We start from the raw sequence: 21031 nt of genomic DNA, 5'->3' as shown, positions 1-21031 counted from the left end.
ACCTAGGTTTTCGTTGACTTCGGTTATCATTGAGTAATTTAGTCACTAAACTTTTACATGTGGGCATTGTATTCCCTTTCATCTTCAAAAACATATTCATTGTTTATTTGGTTGTGTTCCCAGCCACATTTAATGTATCAAAAATTACTTTCTTCTGTAAGGGGTTGTTCAAGTATTGCGTAAGCAAATTTTTAGCCATTTTTGACTCCCTAACCCCCCCCCCTGTCAGCGAAATCTCGTCATCAGCTCTGCCACTCTGAATCCTAAAGCATATTGGTGGGATCTGAGACGTACAAGGGGGGGGGGCTCATGCCCCCTCTCCTCCCGACGATCAAAATTGTTTTTTAATTGAAATTTCAGAAGAACATACTTTTATATGTTATTATAAATTTCTGTTAATTTCAATGTTAGTTGAAGGCTATGAACTCAAACTTTATCTTCAATAAATTCATTAAGACCCACTCTTTAAGCAATATAATGATAAATCGCATAAAGGCCCTTGGCCCGCAGACCAAATATGGCCCTGGGGGTTATCTGATGCGGCCTGCCCTCCTCAAACCTAATTTTGTAAAAATGAACTAAGCAGCACATTTACAGATCACTTAAGTGTCCCGTGGTACAATGCCAGATCATTTAAGCAGCCCATGGCACATTTTCAGATCACTTAAATGACCTGGGACACAGTTTCAGAACACTTAAGCCATCCGTGACACATTTAGATTTCCCTAGAGTGACATGTTACATAGTTTTAGAGCACAGTGCGGTTCTATATCTCTCAAGTTACCTGCGGCACATTCTCAGATTATTTAAGTGATCTGGGGCATATAATTATGGATCACTTGAGTGATGCATGGCACAGTTCCAAAGCACTTAAGGGGCCTGGACACATTTCCAGATCACTTGTATCCGCAAAACATTTAGAGATCACTAAAGTGGCTCTGTAGGGCACTTATCAATAGGGGGAATGTTACTTCAAGAAGTGCTCACAAACTATCGAAAGGTCTTTCTCGTTTTTGGCGCACAGAGTAAGATGCCATTAAAAATATTTTGTATTTTCATAAAGGATGGTTGATGACATAAGCATTATCCAAACCCCCCTTGTCATCAAAAGTCAGCAAATTGGAAACCCCCCCCCTCCCCCACCATCAACGCTGTGTGACGTAATACTTGAATGGCCCCTAAAAATTATTTCATCAAATCTATTCATAGCTTGAATTTCTCTCATAAATAAAACACACACATTTGTTATATATATATTTTTTAATTACTATTTTGGTAAAATAGGCAATTTGCTAAACAATGTGACAGTGGCATTTTCAAGATATTTTTGCCATTTTCACGATATTTTTTACTTTTCAAATTTTTTGACATTGGAAAAGATTGAGAAAGTTATATAAATACTAATTGCATTGAGCACTTATGAAAAAATATGCTTGAATTTCTTAGGAAATAAAATAAATGTTTTTTGGCTTCCTAACCATAGGCATGCATATATAGGATTTCCTCAGGAAAGGGGGTTCATTTATTGTTTTTACTGCGAAAAAACCCTATTCCCTCTTCCCTAGTACACTAGTTATAGTCCCCACATCTAGCAACAGGGCCCTCCAATCAGATTCTTTACATGATCATCAATACTGAATTTCTTGTGAGAAAACAAAAAATAATAAGAATTGTCTCCACGTCGATACGAATCATGTGAATGTGTACAAGACGAGAATTCCAGTACTAGGCTAACTATCTTTCATCGAGTAGCTGTGAATATTTCTTCTCTACAAGTACTAAGTATGTTTTTATTCTAAGTTTTTTGTTTGTAATGCTCATATAAAAATGAATTTTATTTATTTTGAATATATAAATTTTCCTTCTTTATATGAAATTCAGTGGATTATTTTTTTTTCTATTTCAGGTTATGATTTCCGGTTTAGTGTCACATAAAGTGGACAGCCTGTTCCATGTGGTGAAGCAGGAGATTACTATAGCATCACATACTGTCCTCAAGGACGTTTTTCCATAAATTTGGCAGGAACTGGATTCAGAGTATAATCTTTAACAAAATGGGTGAAGCAGGGAACAAATGCATCCAGTTCAATAAAAGTTTGGGGGGCAAGAGTTATTTTCTTTCTTTCTTTCACACAAAAATTTTTAGATAACCTAAGTGTTAAATGTTAAAAACAATTTATATTTATCTATAGGGTCAACAAATAGCTCAAGGAGCATGTGGAGGCTATTGTGGGTGGTGCACTCCTGATCCACTTTGTAAATTATTCATTTTAATTTGATAATTAATATTACTTTGTTGAGGGCCCGCAGGCCACTCCTGCGATAAAGTATGAATAAGGGGGAGAGATCTTGATCTAAGAGAAGAGAATTGATTATTTCTCCCATCTACTCTGGGCTCAGTAAATTTGCCTCTGGAAGAGGTTAAGTTGAATAAATAAAATTAATATAATCACTTCTTTTTATTCATTAATTAATAATATTTATTGTTAATACTCAATCTGTTGCACGGATTACGAAAATTGAAAATCCCTTCAGATCACAAAATGGATGCATGTCAACTGAAGGGTTGGTATGGTATTTACCTTTGATAGGTTTTTACAGATTTTGGAAAAACCAAATATAGGCCTGGTATAATTATTTTATAACTATAAAAAATATTTAAAATATATTTGATTAAGTTCTCCTTAACCAAAGAAAAAACACGTGTGGTGAATATCGTCAACTTTTCCCCTAATTACTAACTGTTGTTGAGCGATTCTCTTAATATTTTCAAATTTAACAAATTACCAATTTCAAATTTACCAGAGTACCAAGTTTGAGTTTTCAAAATAAAACTGACAAATATCATTTTATATTAATGGCTAATTTTCTGCTTCCCACAGCCGGTTTGTGCAAAGTGGCGATACGTTATGCAAATGAATGGAGCATTTCACCATTCCCATTAACCCGATCATCACCGATTTCCGGAATCGGAAACCCCAAGAATTTTTTTTGTTAATTGCTCAAAACCTAAAAAGTTTAAATTCAGGTTTTGAACAAATCAGAAACGATACAGGTTTCTGGAATCAGAAATAGGCGTGCACTATGAGCGTACCCTTATATAGAAAGAATATACAATACCATATTACCTATGGTACTAACAGCACTCACATCCTTTTACAGGTGAACCATTGATCCTAGAGGCATATTTCCTAATAGAAAAGGTATCCAAATAACACGCAGTACTCATATGTGTCATTCATGTAACAAGAGGTTGTATATTTACTAAAATAAGAAATATAACTTTTTATATAGATGTCCTCTGCCTAAAAACTTAATTAGAAAGTTGTTACCTTGGCTTTCCTCCAACAATAAAAATTCCACATTTTCAAGTACAATATTCACTGAGATATTCAAATTCAAAATTAGAGGTGTTGGAAAAAAAAAATTCTTCATGCCTTATGCAAATGACGGATTACGCTCGTCGACAACCGGTCGATTTCCATGAGGGAAAGAATTTCCCTGTCTATAAAAGATGATGTTTGTTCTCGATCAGTGTTCATTTTTTTTTTTCGGTTATAGTTCAATATATGTTCGTTATGTCTCTTCATTATGTTATTTTCATACCTAAGCCAGATGTGGAATTAAATGAAGTCTTTAATCAAATTGAGTTTTTATTGAGCGACACTGCACACTGCGCTGACAAGAGGAAAGTTGGGGGGGGGGAAATGCAATAAATGCAGGTAAAACAGTTTACCCGCTTGTAATTTATTAATTGGAAATATGTCTCTCGGATCAACAGTTCACCAGTAAAACGCTCCGAGTGCTGTTTTACCTATATATACAACAGAAAAATATAGAGTGTGTGAGTAGATAAAATAGAGTAAATTATCTCCTAGGTTTATTGTTCTCAGAGTTTGACTAAACACTTGCATATGCGCAAAATTGGAAAAGATGTGCTATTTTTAATGTGGATAAGTGTAATTAGTCATAACAATTACAGGGTTAAGAAACTCTTGAGGTTTCCTTTTAGGGCGCGGTAGCCCGGTCGATAAGATACTTGCCTAAAGTACCAAAGGATGTTTAGAGGTGTCGCGAGTTCGATACCCGGTTCGTCCTTGTCAGAAAACTTTCCTGACACAGGGGTACAACAAATAAAACAGCGACTTGACCGCAGCAAACAATTGCTACCGCAGGGAGTCCCCCATCGTGGGGTCAGCGCACCAACCTCTCAACGAGTATAAAAAACAAGCCTGCCGTTCGGAATCGGCAATAAATTGTAGGTCCCAGTCTAATTAGCCCTCGCGTGCAGAAAATGACCGTGGTGCGACAAAAATGATCAAATGAGTTTCCTTTTACATAATATCATATTACATATGTCATCATTTAACAAAACAAGGTTTTAAATTTGTTATCATATAAGCACTTTAATTTAAAAGATGAGTACAACTAATCAGCGCCATCTTAAGGCATGGGCCCACCCAGGCACGGCCCTCAAGAGAAAAAGGGCCTCACAAAAATCACTTGGCCCGGGGCCCCTGATGCTCTTAAGACGACCCTGCAACTAATACTAATAGGATTGCTTTTGATCAGAATTTTGAAAATCAACTTTGAAGTTGCTTTGAAAACTTATATCTTTTTTCTTTTTCAAATTTAGTTCAAGATGCTTATCCAGAACATAGTAGCAAGGAAACATATTTTTCGACAGCTCTTTCGCTAGTTTAAATACTATATCAAGGTAACTTTATGACATTTGAAAAATATGCTGTTATAATGGGAAAAGATGTGTGACAGTATTATAATTCAACACGTTTTTTTACCAATAACAAAAAAAATAAAAGCTCAAAACATGTATTACCCCAAGTCATGGTGGTGCCACTTCTAACAATAAACCAATAGTTGGATCAGGAGTGCACCACCCGCAATAGCCTCCACATGCTCCTTGAGCTATTTGTTGACCCTATAGATAAATATAAATTGTTTTTAACATTTAACACTTAGGTTATCTAAAAATTTTTGTGTGAAAGAAAGAAAGAAAATAACTCTTGCCTCCCAAACTTTTATTGAACTGGATGCGTTTGTTCCCTGCTTCACCCATTTTGTTAAAGATGATACTCTGAATCCAGTTCCTGCCAAATTTATGGAAAAACGCCCTTGAGGACAGTATGTGATGCTATAGCAATCTCCTGCTTCACCATATGGAACAGGCTGTCCACTTTGTGTGACACTAAACCGGAAATCATAACCTGAAATAGAAAAAAAAATTATCCACTGAATTTCATATAAAGAAGGAATTTATGTATTCAAAATAAATAAAATTCATTTTTATATGAGCATTACAAACAAAAAACTTAGAATAAAAACATACTTAGTACTTGTAGAGAAGAAATATTCACAGCTACTCGATGAAAGATAGTTAGCCTAGTACTGGAATTCTCGTCTTGTACACATTCACATGATTCGTATCGACGTCCACCATAAGGACACGTGTCGGGAACCACAAGTCTGAAAAATTTGTGTGCATTATAGAGGGTTTTTACTAATATTAGTTTAATTTCTGGTAATTGTTCCACAGAATCCATTCCAATTAATTTTTCTCAAAAAAATACATTCAATATAACAACTTTAAATGTCTCTTAAACTCATGCAAGTTTTTTTTTTCAAAAATGTTTCAAGCACTTACAAATAAATTCTGCTTACTTTCAAAACGAAAAAATAGTGAAACCGAGTTTAATTTTAATCAAATTATAACTTCATGGTAGAACTTTTCTTCACATTGAGTAACTGCAGTTTTATTACTGTTGTATTTGTTCTATGCAGAAATTTTTTCTGCCAAGTCCTTCTCAGATTTTACTTTGTCCATATACAATTATAAGCATTAAACTCATGCTTCAATATTTTATTATCTTTCTCTGCTTATGATGTTTCCACGCATATATGACCTTTTTCTTATTTTTTTAAAACTTGAATCTGCTTCTTAACACACATTCCCTTAAGCACTTATTCTTTCATATACAACTTACTTTTTTTTCATTTCACTGAGTAAATTCTTGCTCACTTTTTTTACGTAAGAAAATACATATTTATTGATTATTAAAAACAATACAATTACTGTACAATGATGAGCAAGAAAATAGGTTCAATAGTCTTTTTAACCTCTTCCAGGTTCAATTTATTACAAGTTTGAGGGCCAAAAAATGGTTTTTTTTTCTATTCCTACTTTTAAACGATCAGAAACTTTTTAAACATAATTGAAAGGCATGACTAATGTGCAGTGCTACCATCGGTTGCATTTCTCTAAGTATGAATAAACTATACTCAGAAGGGACCAGAATGCAGATCATGTGTGCATAAGCCAAGCTATGGTTAAGTTGAAAAAAGGGTTAATGTTATAAAACATTAAAATATGATCTTTTTATATATTTTTCAATAAGACTTTTGAATCAATGATTAACACCCAACCAATATGAATACCTTTACAATGTAACATTATCTCTACTGAAAATGAAAAACACCTCTTACTGACAATGACTTCTAATCACACTACCTGGCAGAACCAACCACAGGGAATTCAAAGAAACAAGTATAATTAATTATTTTGATTTTTGTTAATTTAAAGCAGCACTGCTGAAAAAAAATTAAGTCAGATAAAAAAGTATACATTCATTTTTAAAGGGATCATATTAAACAACTCTAGTCTCATATTTTTTTAAATCTCTGTTATAAATCTAAACAATTCTCAAATCATAAGTTGGAATAACTTTTTCAAGTACTAATGATTTACATACATAATGCCTTGGTGTTCATGGGCATTAATTCCATGGATGTATGTGTGAATGTCAGAAGAAAACTACAATAAAGCAAGTTAGTGTTATTGTGGTAGTGTAATATGGTTGTTATATCTGTCATCTGGTCACATGGGATATGTTTTTTGGCATTGCAACTAGATTTTGTAGCATTGAACATTTCAAAGCACAAAGAAGAGAAATGGGTGACTGACGTATGTAATTGAAATACTTTGCTATGTAATTTTATATTACCTCTAATTCCGCCATACAGCTTACCCTGTATTAAAATCATTATAAATAAATATTTCTACAGATCAGATATTCAGCTGGCTGATCTGGTATCCTGGACAGTTACAGCTATGGCTTGCCTAGTGCAGGTGTTAAGGTAAGCAAAAATTGTCTTCTTGCTCTGAGAAATTCCAGAAAAATTTACATTATCATGCATAGCAATCAATATAACACACAGAATTAGTTGAACAGTGATTCAACGAATCGTAAGAAACCGACCACATGTTTGTTTGATACGTCAAACATTTTAATCAAAGCTGTCAAAATTGTCATTTTTTATCTAACCAAAAACTCTTTCTCTTCAGATGATCTATCATTCTTTGCTTGTCAAGACAGAGCACAAACAATTTCTTTACTATAGGTAATTCTTTCCATGGCCCCCACAAGGTCAAGGCTCACAAGGCTCTAGCCCTAGGCAAAAAGTTGGACTGGGGGTGCAAAAGATCATAGCCTAGGGGCGCTGCTCTAGGATGTGGGAGTAATGTGGACAGCACAATCTTTTATGGCATTGGTGTGCACCGATTGACCGCTGAAACCTTCCAACAAACACTCTAAAATGTCTTTATTGCCTCCTTCACTCAGAAAGGAACAGAGTTCTGCTCTTCTTTTTTATTTGTCTCTAGAGAAGGGCCAAAGGCCAAATCCTGGGAAGTCAAATCTTCAGGTTTTGGGTAATGAGAAATTTAAAAAAATAGGATAGTTCAAAAATAACTCATTATATTGTGGATTTTTATTCATTATATTGTGGATTTTTATTCATTATATTGTGGATTTTTATTCATTATATTGTGGATTTTTATTCATTATATTGTGGATTTTTATTCATTATATTGTGGATTTTTATTCATTATATTGTGGATTTTTATTCATTATATTGTGGATTTTTATTCATTATATCATGAATTTTTATTCATTAAATAAGGGTTTGAGCTTTATTTTTGTCAGGTTTTCAGAAAAAACTTGTTAAATTGAGGAATTAATTGAATCAGAGTTTGTTAAATTGGGAGTCCAATTGTATACACATGAAAACCTGGTACACACCTTTTATTATAAATTTCTGAATAATTATCTCTTTCTCCTTCAGGCAATGTTATATATTCTTTTGGATATGCTGAGTGCATATCTGCGCAGTAAATACTTATATTTCTTCCATGAATGAAAAGTTGCTGCTCTCCATCTGTAGAGATGTTAGTTAGCTTCTGATAATCTGAGCAACTGGTAGCAGCACCTGAAAAAACAAAAAAACAATTATTAAAAATAAAATTTTACTCCAATGTGAAAAAACAATAATTCAGAGGAAATATAACAAGAAATAATTAAAAATAAAAAAACCTGATCATTTCTTTGTACCAAAATGAAGAAAAAAGATTCAGATGAAACAAAAATAAAGAATTCTACATTACTATGAAATACATACATGGGTGCATGTAACATTTTCTTCGCTTTTGAGGTCGTAAAGCTCTATCACATCTATTAGCAGCTACTCTTTTTCCTTCTACAGTGTAACAGTGAACTCTTCGTTTTTGCCTACCCATGCCACAACTTACAGAGCACTAAAAAAATAAGACAAAATAGAGAACCATCTAAAAAAATTAAAACTTTGTAGTAAATTTCTCGATCAGTATCGTAAATTATAAATTTCTCATGAAATATAAAAACCAAAAAATTTTAAGTTTCTGTAATAAAATCAAGAACCTATAGATATAGCATAGTTAACACATCGCAAGTGGGAGACAGAGATCTCAATCCAACCTTGTCTGACTTGAATTTAAAACTCATTCATCTTTCTTCCTCTGCAGGAAGTTGCAGAGTATGGAATCCTTTGTCATTTAGAAATGTTGTTCGAATCTCTTTTCCTTTGTCTAATTTAAGTTAATGAAAAAATATAAAATGGGGGGGGGGGAAACAAAAACGAGATAAAAGTGTGTGTATTGGGATTATCATGTCCTTAGGGTTGGAATATCGTGTCAGTTTTGCGCCTAGAAGAAGGAATAAAAAACTTATATTGTTGCACCTGAAAATCACCCACATAAGAAGTGTTGGTAATGAATAGGCATGAATTTAAATATAATTATGTTGTTAGGAAAAACATTCTTTACTCATTTTTTTTTCACCATTGATCAAATATGGTAAAAGTTACTAAATGATGATAATAATAATGGTAATCTTGGCCAAAATCAGCTTGGAAATTTCAACCAACTCATAAACAAAAATTCTTAATGCTATATATATTATGTATAATAAGAGAGTATATACCGGCAGCCATGAATCTGGTTTCCATACAAAACTATTGCAGTTTCCTAAAGAACAGTTTCTGACCTCTGATGGTTTATCAGTGTCACACCATTCAGAAGACAAATCACTTTCTGGAAGTGGAATGGGTTCAGGAAATACATAACCGTATTCATTAACTTTATGGCAAGTGACACTACGTCTTTGTACTCCATGGCCACAGGAGTCTGAGCACTGAAAGAAAAAAATATGTATATTTAAAATTTGGTATTATTAGAGATGTGAAATCTAGAGTTCAAAACATAGCTATTTTTTTTAGATCAACTGTGATATGTATTATGGCAAGGTCGTAGCCCAAAATATTTTTTCAGGAAAGGACTGAAAGGAGAGAAACACTGGTGGGATGGGTAAGCTTAATCATGTGACTCCCCTCTGAATTCCAGATTTTTTAATAGATTGGGAACCCCTAAGATCCCTTTTCTTAGCTATGACTCTAACTGAATGGTTTTTTTGAAAAATTTCTTCACAGCATACAAGGAAAATTTTCAACAGTATGAGATAAGCTTGTGATTTTAAATCATTATGGCAGCAGGAAAAAGATAATCATTATTTTAAAATTCAATAAAAATAAAAAATATTTTTCTTTAAAATTTGATGATATACATCTCTAATCTCACATATTTAGGCATATGTAGAAATGTGAAATTCAAATGTTATTCATCTGAATCTATTATCTATTATATTATCTGAAATTCATGTTATTAAAGTAACATATAAACCAATGTTCCAAGTTCTTAGTCATAATTGTAGGTTACTCTGGAGATCAGGTTATCACAAACTATTAAAGTCTGGGAGAGGGAAGATTAATTCACATTGTGAATTTGTTAGATTCTGATTGACCATTTGTCTGGATCAATATATTTTTTTAATCTATCAGTGACAGTCTCTATCTCTATTTACATAAAGAAAACTTCCCCCTCCTCTTTTCTTTTCAAATGAAATATGCTGCTCACATAAAACTATTAACAGATATAGTACTTTCTTGCTTGAAATGTCATTTGGTTTTTAAAAAAGAATAATGAAATTGATTGTATGTGCTTCGTTAATTTTCTTAGAGGATATTTGAAATTTTTTAAAAATCATTTAAAATGATTAGCCAAATCAAATAAGTTAATTTTGAAAATATTCAATTCATTTATTAAAAATTTAACACAAATTCTTGATTTTAAATAAATAAATATATATATATATATATATAAGAAAATTTTCAATTTGAAAAATAAAATAACTTCAGATTGAGTATATTGATTAATTATTGATGATTATTGTATAGTGATTAAGAATATTGATCAAAATGAACAACTAAGATATTAAACATTTTTAATGTTCAAAAACAAATATTGCTGAAGTTTGCTTATTGATAGATGGCTAGCTCACATTCATTGCATAGAAACATAAATGACATCAAATGAGAATCAAATTATAAACACACATTCCAGATAATTTCTGAAAATTGTAAATAATTCAATAAAATTATATATATATATAACTTTATTCAAACTAAATTAATTTCATTGCATTACGTTCAATTTATTCCACTCCCATGAAATAATCTTTGAGGGAATTTTAAGCAAACTCTGAATAGCAACAAAAAATATTCATATAGTTGTCAGGATTTGAGGTCAAATCTATTAAAGTGGGCATAAATGTATTTATGACTTGCCTGTGTGATGCAGATAAAAAAAATTTGATTAGCACAATGTTTTTTTTATTTGTAATGATCAAAAATAAAAAGATGATATTTTCTTTGCTTGAATCAATTAAAACACCATTTTTGTGAATTTATTGTAAGTTGTTTATGTATTTAACAAAACAAAATCTTATTTTACCTCTGTCCAATAGCCAGTTTCCCAAATGTATGGACAACCGTGTCCTTGGCAACTTTTTTTTGATGGAGGCTTTTTATGCACAGTGCACAACATATCTGCAATGGTATCATTATTTCCATCTTTGCAATTGATCAGTCTAACTTTATGACCTTTCCCGCAAGAAGTAGAGCACTATAAAGAAGTGAAAATTCATGTCAGAAAAAGTTATTGATGCTGATGTACTACATTTAAAAATTATAAAGAAAAAAATTGAGACACATTGTGAATTTGTACTTTAAGCAGTGTTGATTTAATAATAATTTTCAAAGGATCTGGTTAAAATTGTTGCTCTATAGTTTTCCAGATACTATTGATATTAGCTGCAGCATTTTTCTTAGAAAGCAAACTTTCAAATCATAAAGCACAAGTTTAAAAAGGCATTGCAATGGCCACAAACTTGTTGAATTAGAATTAACTTTGGATGAGAGCAGACATTGAAGATTAAAAACGAATTATGGCAGTTAAAATTTTTGTCATATAATTTTAGAAAAATTTATTTGAAGACATCTATTTTATAAACTAACTCTTAAAATTTTTATGATGGGAGATGTGTGAATTAGGATTTTTTATTTGTGAAATCCTGGATATTTAAAAAAAAACCAGTTGTATTAGCAGTAGCAGAAATCAGTATTATTCTTTTCACCACATGAAAACACAAGGCAATACAGTCTGCCCTCGGTATTTATGGATTTCATATTCATGGTTTTTATTCACGCTGTCTCTTTTCTAGTTTTTATGGAAAACACTTTTGTAATGTAATAATTCTCGTATCGGAAGAAAATGCACGTTGTACATGTTAGATAACTGTTTAAAAATCCCTCTTAGGCCGGTATTACACTATAAAAGTTTGATAAAATCCATTTTTTAAAACTTGAAAAATCTAACCAATAAGGTTATTGGTTACATTCTAGAAAATACAACCGTTGACCTTATTGGCTGCATTTTTCAAGTTTTATAATAGGACTTTTATCAAACTTTTATAGTGTAATACCAGCCTTAAACGTTTTTCTGATGCTTCAGAAAATATTTGTATAACACAGTTTAAGTGTTTCTATAAGTGAAAAACTTTCAAAGAAATTTCAAAATATTGCAAAGGTTAGCTTTGTTGCTGCAGTTTTCCCTTATTATGGCATCAAGTCTACAGTCAAATATATCAAGAAATAAGAACGCAATATTCGATCAGCCATTGCTGTGTGTAGCTACACCTACTTTTACATAGCCCTGCATACATGTCTCTCATGTAAAAAGTGATGTTTTTCTGTGGGTATGGTAAAAAAGATATGCAGTTATGTATTGCATAATTGCACACTTATAGCCATCATTATGTGATCTGCAAATTCATTATGAGCAACATAGCAAAAGCTTTGTAAGTTTAAATCGGCAATGGATTGTTTCCATGAAATAGACCCATCAGTGGTACGTTTTCCACATGTAGAAAAATTAGTAAAGTAAGCCTTGTTACTATACTCTAACAAGTTAACAGAAATTTAAAAGAAACGACTAACAGACATTGTTGTTATTTCCAGAAAGCATCGCCTTGAATCACTAGAACCCCCTTCTCCTCTTTACTTTCACACAAAGCAGATACTGTAAAAATGACATGCCTAAAAAACAAAATTTTAGGGTTTGGGTTATTTGTTGATTTCCTGTATTTACAGTCACTCCTGGAACATAACCCCTGCGAATATAGAGGGATGACTGCGCTTCATATCTTGTACACACAAAACTGTTGCATATTCATATTTCATGCAATTTTACAGAATGCATTATATAGATAACTTATTTTAATATTCAAAAATATCACTTCCTTTCAACTTTTTTTATTCATTAATGTTGAATCACAATTAAGTCAAATATATGAAGATTATATTTAAACTAGTAATACTCTAATATATTATCTATAGGGTGCATAGAAAAGCCTTTTTAAAATAAATAACTCACAGATAAAGAGTGCTACAGCTATGCAGCTCAAATAGTGGTATAGTAAAAAAGGACTATGCCTAATCAGATAACACAAGCAGCAGCTCTTGAAGTATTGTGGAAAATATAAAAACTATATTTTGTATATGACAACAATCCAACAAATGTCAACTACTAAAATTTCTACATCTTTCTGTTTTACCAAAAGAAGTTTTCTCAGTAATGTTTGAATAAAAATTTAATCAGATATTGATAAAGTTTTTGATTTTAGATAGTTTCAAAAACCAACTACATGTTCTTTTTAAGACTTATTTTAGCTCTTGAAATAGCTGAAATTATAAGAATTTCAATCTGTAAATATATCTTGGCAAATTTTTATCTAAATGTTATGGGATAAATTTCTCTCAGTATGATAGTTTCAAATTTTACCTCAATTGACATTTTTTGGATTGGGGAACCATTTACAAATTCTAATTCTCAGTTGCATAGCTTTAGCTCTCTTTCTCTGTTCTCAAACTATTTTAGGTCACAACAACTTTCCTACATACCCTTTATAAGCTGTTTTTACAATTTACTGATGAAAACAAAATTAAAATTTCAGGATAAAATTGTTTAAAGAAAGATTTTAAGATGCCAAAATTTTTTTTAACAAAAACAAAACCCATAAATACGTATAAAAAACTCAAAGAAAGTACCTGTGACCATTTTCCTTTTTCCCAATGATATCTGCAGTTCAAGTTGTTACAAAGCCTACTTTGAATAGAAGGTTTAAGTTTTAAATCACAATTCTCATCAGGTACAGATTTCCTTCCTCTTGCACAATATGCAATACGAGTTTGTGTTCCATTACCACAAAGAGCAGAGCACTGAATGAAAACAAAAATGCAGTCATAACATACATACTAAGGTATGAAAACGAGCAAAAAAATTCCACTAACATCATTATTTCTATAATGAAAGGGAAAGAATGAGAAATGAAAGAGAAAAAGCTCATCTACGAGGTACAAGAACTAAAGAATACAAGTTTATCAGAGAAAACAGAAATAACTTCAATAAAAGCTTCATAAAATACTTAAATAACTTGAATACAAATATTTGTATATTATATTTAAGAAAATGACTCATCATAATTGCATTATTTTTTTTCAAATTTGAAGCAATGAAAGTAATTAAGTTCATCTAAAAAACAAAAAAAAATCTAATTATTTACTAAAATATTAAAATCAAATTTTGTGTATTATACCAGAGGTGTAAGCTAATTTCAAGCATGGACAGTTCAAACAAACAGGGCCGTAATTAGGCTGGGGCAACCAGGGCACTGCCCCTGGGCCCCCAAGCCAAAATGGGCTCCCACAAAAGTTTGCATTTGTTTCGCGTAATAACAACCATTTCAAGAGAGGGCCCAAGAAGGCACACTACAGCTGTGCAAACAAACTAGTCTATTATACAAAATTTCACTATGAAAAAATTGATAAAAAATGCTCACTAACTACATCTATCAGAAAAGTGGAAGAATCAAAAATATTCATTGAAAAGATTGTGGGAGTTTCTGGAGAGCTTTAGATTATGCTTGATATGAGAAACTACACAGTTCTGATTCATCAAAGGAAACCAATACAGAAAGCTTTTATTTAACATCTTTTTTGAAATTACTGCAAACAGACATAAACGTACTTGAGACCAGTCTGACCAAGACCAATGCAAGCAATGACCTTTGCATTTTTTCTGTTTCACTGGACTAGGAAATGAACAGCGAGAAATAGGTAAAGTGTAACCTTTGTGGTTAATACAATGCACTTCACGTGTCCTTATTCCAGCGCCACATTTCACAGAACACTATAATGAGAATAAAAATTTTAAAAATTATAATGTTTGCCAAACACAGAAATATAACTACAAAGCATTCAATATCTTCAAGTTAATATAACCAATTTAAAAACACACACACAACTCTTTTTTTAAATCCATGCATGAATGTATATAGTAACAAAATTGAAAGTCGCTATGCCAACAGTATTTCCTATGAAGCTCTTCACAGATTATATGAATTTTTTTATTCTCTTTTTAGAGATTGATGCAAGTCAAACTATAAACATGAAGCACGGAGAAAACCCCCAAAAACTAGATACTTACCACTAAGGCCAGGGCTGTAACTGATTTTTTTTGGGGGGGGAAAACAAGATATTGCCGACCCCAACACTGTAAAATTCAATAATTTTATTATGGTATTTTTTGTTCTTTCTTAAAATTTGCTGCCATCCAAAGCAGTTGCCCCTCTCCAGTTCCGGCCCTGAATAAGGCCTCTTTCAGCATACTGAGGGCCTCATGCGCCTAAACAAATAACTGAATTAAACTATATGAAAGATTCATTTCAGCATTTAATGCCATGTGGGGTGACCATATGACCAGGGCAGTCTTAAGAGCATCATGGGCCAAGTGGTTTTTCTGATGCCCTACCTGGTAAATTTTAGAAAATTTCAAGTCCCCTGGCCCGATGGGATCCCAAATCATATTCTCAAATTTTGAGCTGATGAAATTTCTAATTACCTTTCAATTATCTTCAACGTCGCATTAAACTCATCCAACTTGCCCTGACTGGGGAATTAATAAGATTATCCCAGTTCATATAAATCACAGGTTCTCTTTCAAATCCCCTTAATTTCAGGCTCGTCGCTATCACCTCTACTTGCTGCAAGCTTTTTGAGCACATAGTTGCCAAGAAAATCCGCTCACACCTTAATTCAATAAACTTCTTTTTCTCGAATAAACACGGCTTTCAATCATATTTATCAGTAACTACCCAATTAGCTTTTTTCATATATGATTTATCAAGCAGTATTGACAAAAACGTCCAAACTGATATAATTTTCTTGGATTTCTCTAAAGCTTTTGACAGGGTGCCTCACAATAAACTTCTACTTAAACTCCAAAACCTTGGCCTATGTGTTCAACTGCTTAAATGGGTGGAAGCCTTCCTTACCAACCACAGTCAGTTTGTCTCCTTCAAGGGAGAAAAAGTTAAGCGGCATGCTCCAGGGCTTTGTCCTCTTGCCATTATTGTTTTTGATTTATATTAATGATCTCCATTAATTGCTATCTCTAATGATTCCATGAATTGCCATATCAGACTCTTTGCAGATGATTGCATCATCTACCAAACGGTGCACAATGAATCCGATTAAGCATCTCTCCAAAATAACTTCAACATTGTCTATGAATGGTGCTTGTCTTGGCAATTACCCCTCAATTCTTAAAAAACTGTCTTTATGAAAATTACTCGCAATAACTTCCCTTCAATTTTTCTTACACTATCAATAACTCTATAATCATAGAAGTTTATAGTTATAAATATCTGGGTGTAATTATTTCTGCCGACCTATGTTGGAATCTCCATGTTGATTAAGTCTTTCACATATGTCTGTCTCTAAAAACTGTTTTTTTCTTCTTTGGAACCTCAAAAACTTCACATTAACCTCAAAAACATCACCAGTCACATCAGACATCTCTGCTTCCAAACCTACATCCTTCCTGTACTCTCATATGCCTGTGAAATCTGGGACCCCATACTCCCTCAAACATAGACAAATTAGAATCTATTCAAAATAAATCAGTCTGCTTCATTCTTAACTGTTGGTAACCATCCTCCCTCACTGAACTCAAGCGCCAACTCAATATGCAACAGCTTTTTACCCGTAGATATATCTCTCGATTATCTTTCCTTTTCAAAATCCTTCGTGGCCATTTTCATAATGACACTTCGAATTTTCTAACTCCAGCTTCATACTTTTCAAAAAGAATTAACCATTCACAAAAACTGAAACCCATCTTTGCATCCAGAGATTGTTTCAAATTTAGTTTCTTTCCTCGAACAATAACTGACTGGAACAACCTCAAGTCAAACATTATTGATTGTACAACAGTTTCCGAATTCTGTTTTCTTCCTAACATCAATCGTCTGTCAAATTTCACCACCGCATTCCCTTGTATAGGCCTCGGCCAAGCAATATTGAATAAAACCGGATCTCATTTTTGTGAGGCCCCCTCTTCTCTTGAGGCTCAGGTGGGCCCATGCGTTACGACAGCACTGCATATGACCAGTATTTTACAAGACTGAATCATTTATTTTCCAAATATTTTTCTTTATCAATATTTATAAGATCAATAACAATTGAATAACATTATATTGTAACAATACAGCTTCAAGAATTAAATTAATGACCAAATACTATCTAGGAAAGAGTGCACTTCTGAACTTTTTTTTTATTTCTAGTTTTCGTTTTTCCATTTCCCTTACATAAAATGAAAGCTACTCTTTACATTGGATAGAGTATTTTGAACCTGCACAGGAACTAACACAATAAACACAAATAGGTGAAGTTGAAGGAAAGAAAAATTTATAGGTAATATCATATTGACATTAAAATTTTGATGCAATTAAAAATGTAATCATCAAATAAACTTGAAAAACTCACTTTGGACCATGCCCCTTTTTTCCATTCTGGGCATCTTTCAACATTACATGGTGCTTCATCAATAGGCCTTCTCTTAGGATCACAATAAGTACTATTTTCTCCACTTTCATCATAGCAGACTACTTGTCGTCTTTTTATTCCCCCACCACATGGTTTTGAGCACTAAATAAAATTGAATTATCACACACTGTAAAAGTATATTAAATTAAAGACCAAACGCTGATTGGCTGGAAAATTATCAAACACAATCAACATAAGAGATTGATTTTTATATGAATACTGGTAATATGAATACTGGTATGTCAGTATAAGTTATACAGGGTGTTTCAAAAAGAATACCTGATTTGAAATGCGTATATTACGAAAAATATTGAACATAGACACTTAAGGCCCATTTACACATGGCAAGTGATCAAGTTGGTAACTAAATTTTAAATTACAGATTGTTCTTAAAAGTGTCCACACGATAAGTCATTAAGTAAACGCTCATTGGATAATTTTTATGGAGGCCAAGAGCAACTAGCGCATGCATGCTTCAATATACTCAAATCCATGGAGGGAGAGAGACGCAACGCACGGGAGAATAATAGTAATAATTTTTTATTTATCTGGCATTCAGAGAGGTGTTTTTTTAAAGCCCATATCTTCCGTAACAATGGATGAAGATGATCCGGCAGAACTTAGGAATACTGTGATCAGAACCATATTTTATATATTTTTTAAAAGAATAAATTTATTCACTTTCACTTGCACAAGAGGGGGAAAAAAGAATACACAACATATAAATTGATGTAAATCATCGAGAAGAAATATAAGATTTCTGTATTTTTCCTCTAAGATATAAATATTGATTATGATATTTTAATCAAAGTTAAAGAGGAGATAAATTATGAATTATGTAAGCAGTAAAGATTATGGAAGAAGATTCTTGGCATTTGTAGGAAATTCTAAGGGTTAAAAATTAAATAATAAAAATTCAACTTCATGCTCCAATACTTGAATTATCCAAAGAAATTAACTTACATTTATGCTAAGATTAATTATTAAATCTTTTATTCTTTTTTATAACCACTAGTTATGTTTTTGTGAAAAAGATTATGCTACAATATTAGGGCAAATGTGTCTGAAATTATTTTACAATGCGTTAAACTTTACTAAAATTAGTAATTTATTTGTGCTGTTTCTCCTTTTTTTAACCTGCAAGCTTGTTCTGTAATATGTATTGTATATGAAATAATTTTCTTTGAGAAAAAAAACTTCAGTATCTTGAAATCTGAATATTTAGAAAAATGTTCTTACTTTTCCCCATAAACCATATCTCCAGAAGTAAACACTTTCTACACTATTTTGAAGAACTGTTGGGTCAGGAAAGAATTCTCGTAATAAACTTGTACACTTTCTTGAAAAACATGCTTGCTCTTTCATAGGCTTGTTCATATGCTCACATGCATTTTCATCCACTCTCTTTCCATCATGGTTGGTGCAAATCACGTGCCTAACTTGTGAACCTTCTCCGCATGTGGCAGAACACTAGCATTAAAAAAAATGGAGCTCATTTTTAACTGCATAATTATAAATAGATAAAATTATTTATCTTAGTGTATTTTTACTCAAGTATAACTTTAAAAACCTAAGGTAAAAAAATTAGACAAAAAATGTATAGCATGTAAACTTTCTTTAATTAATATAGTGTGATAAATTTATTAACTTTTAACAGATTAGATGAAATTTAAGGGCAGCCTTTGAAACTTCATAGATTTACATAAAGCAAAGTATTGCATTAATTTAATTTTTAAATTTAATTGCACAATGATTTACTTTAGGCACAAATAATTACATTGTCAAAAAATGGAAAATATGTAAACAAATATGTTAAATTAATCCACTGTATTACATGACTTTTTAGGTTGTAAAGTTCTAATAGAATTTATGAAAAAAACACACAAGGAATTTTTCAACAACCAAATAGTTCACAGATCACACTATTCTTCTAATATTCACATAATAGTGTAACTAGCCTTGTTAACAAAAAAAAGTTTAGTTCTCACAGTTTAATTAAAAGTGATTAGATTTATGAAATATTTGACAAAATAAAATATATATTATCCACATTTTAATAAAAATCTTTTGTAAAGTTCATGGTATGAATTGGAAACATGGTATATATTTAACATGATCCTCACATATTCCCAAGAGATCCATATGGGTTTGTCAGTGTTAGTAGACATCCATACCTGAACCAGGATTCAAACCCAGATGTGCACAGTGAGAGGCTAGCTCCTTAACAACTCAACTGTCAAGTGGCAAATTTGTGAATAAAATATTTTATTCAGCTTACTAAGTTCAATGCTAAGCGCTCTTAGGTTTAAAATTCATAATATATTATAAGTAATAACACATAATATGTCTGTGTATCAATGAATATTTGTCTTGACATACAAGTAGTGAATATTATACAGAGGTCTGACTGTTACATGTATATGTGTATGCACATATATATGTAACAGTCAGACCTCTGTATAATGTCCACCACTTTAAAATCTGACTTCGTAAGCAAGGTGATATTAAAAATTCCATGTCATTTTAATTACCAAATTGGGCTTACTTGTTACTAAGTCAACTAATTACAGAGTCATTCTTATTAAGTCCCTGGTGGTAGCATTGTACCTAAGTTTCAATGTATACACTTTAGATTTTCTTTTTAACTGAGTTCTATGATTTATAAAGGTATAGCAAATGAGAAAAATTATTACATACAGGACTCCAATCACTACTGATCCATTTTACACACGATTGCTGGTGACAAGCTCTTTCAGCTGATGGTTTCTCTTTTTTACTGCATTTATCTTCTTGAAATACTCTACCACTTCCAGGATCACTACATACAATCAATCTACGCATCACTCCTTTTCCACAAGTAACAGTGCACTAGTTAAAAAAATTAAACAATTTTATACTACTCAAAAACAATTTTTTTGAAATATACTATTCAAAAGACAAAACAGAAATTTCAAAAGCTCTAGTTGTGCACATCGTATGCGATATTCATTAACTAACAATGACAATATTTTTCTTAACTGATTGATTTGTTCAATTTTCCAGAAGTGTGTGTACACATAAAAAAACCATTCTTTAAAAATTGAAGATATTTTTCCAAATGATTGTAAGGCCCGAATTGATCTCCAAAATCTCTAGCAAAGTTGAGATCTCTTGTGCTGCTTTCCTGGATTTTACTTCTAGCACCCAGAAAATCAACTCAGCTTGGCTACATATGGTATATTGTGATTATATATTCCAATCATAATTAAAATATTGTTTCATCTCAGCTATAATTCCACAGCATTTACAAACTGCTTAATTCAAGAACTAGGAATTTTTCGAAGAAAACCAGGTAAATCAGAGTAGCCTAAGTTGAGGTATGACT

At 32.0% G+C, this 21031-nt stretch overlaps 1 protein-coding gene across 1 annotated transcript in view; it reads right to left on the bottom strand.

The window, feature by feature from the left end:
- AdamTS-A (ADAM metallopeptidase with thrombospondin type 1 motif A) overlaps positions 1 to 21031 on the bottom strand; it is a 228653-nt gene that overhangs the window by 9658 nt on the left and 197964 nt on the right. Inside the window, exons 24-35 of the mRNA XM_089233594.1 lie at positions 20365 to 20535; positions 18907 to 19137; positions 17608 to 17769; positions 14810 to 14971; positions 13831 to 14001; positions 11177 to 11347; positions 9312 to 9521; positions 8473 to 8608; positions 8097 to 8283; positions 5348 to 5484; positions 5029 to 5225; positions 4838 to 4939 (exon numbers count right to left, since the gene is read on the bottom strand). Of these exons, the coding sequence (XP_089089720.1) occupies positions 4844 to 4939; positions 5029 to 5225; positions 5348 to 5484; positions 8097 to 8283; positions 8473 to 8608; positions 9312 to 9521; positions 11177 to 11347; positions 13831 to 14001; positions 14810 to 14971; positions 17608 to 17769; positions 18907 to 19137; positions 20365 to 20535 (2031 nt within the window). The 3' untranslated portion in view covers positions 4838 to 4843. The remainder of the gene's footprint in view (positions 1 to 4837; positions 4940 to 5028; positions 5226 to 5347; positions 5485 to 8096; positions 8284 to 8472; positions 8609 to 9311; positions 9522 to 11176; positions 11348 to 13830; positions 14002 to 14809; positions 14972 to 17607; positions 17770 to 18906; positions 19138 to 20364; positions 20536 to 21031) is intronic.

This window comes from Pholcus phalangioides, unplaced genomic scaffold, assembly GCF_987345545.1.
Source record: "Pholcus phalangioides strain wild (caught in Gottingen) unplaced genomic scaffold, Ppha-v1.0 ptg000007l_1, whole genome shotgun sequence".
Lineage (NCBI taxonomy): Eukaryota > Metazoa > Arthropoda > Arachnida > Araneae > Pholcidae > Pholcus > Pholcus phalangioides.
This window is presented reverse-complemented; position numbering and strand designations above follow the sequence as displayed.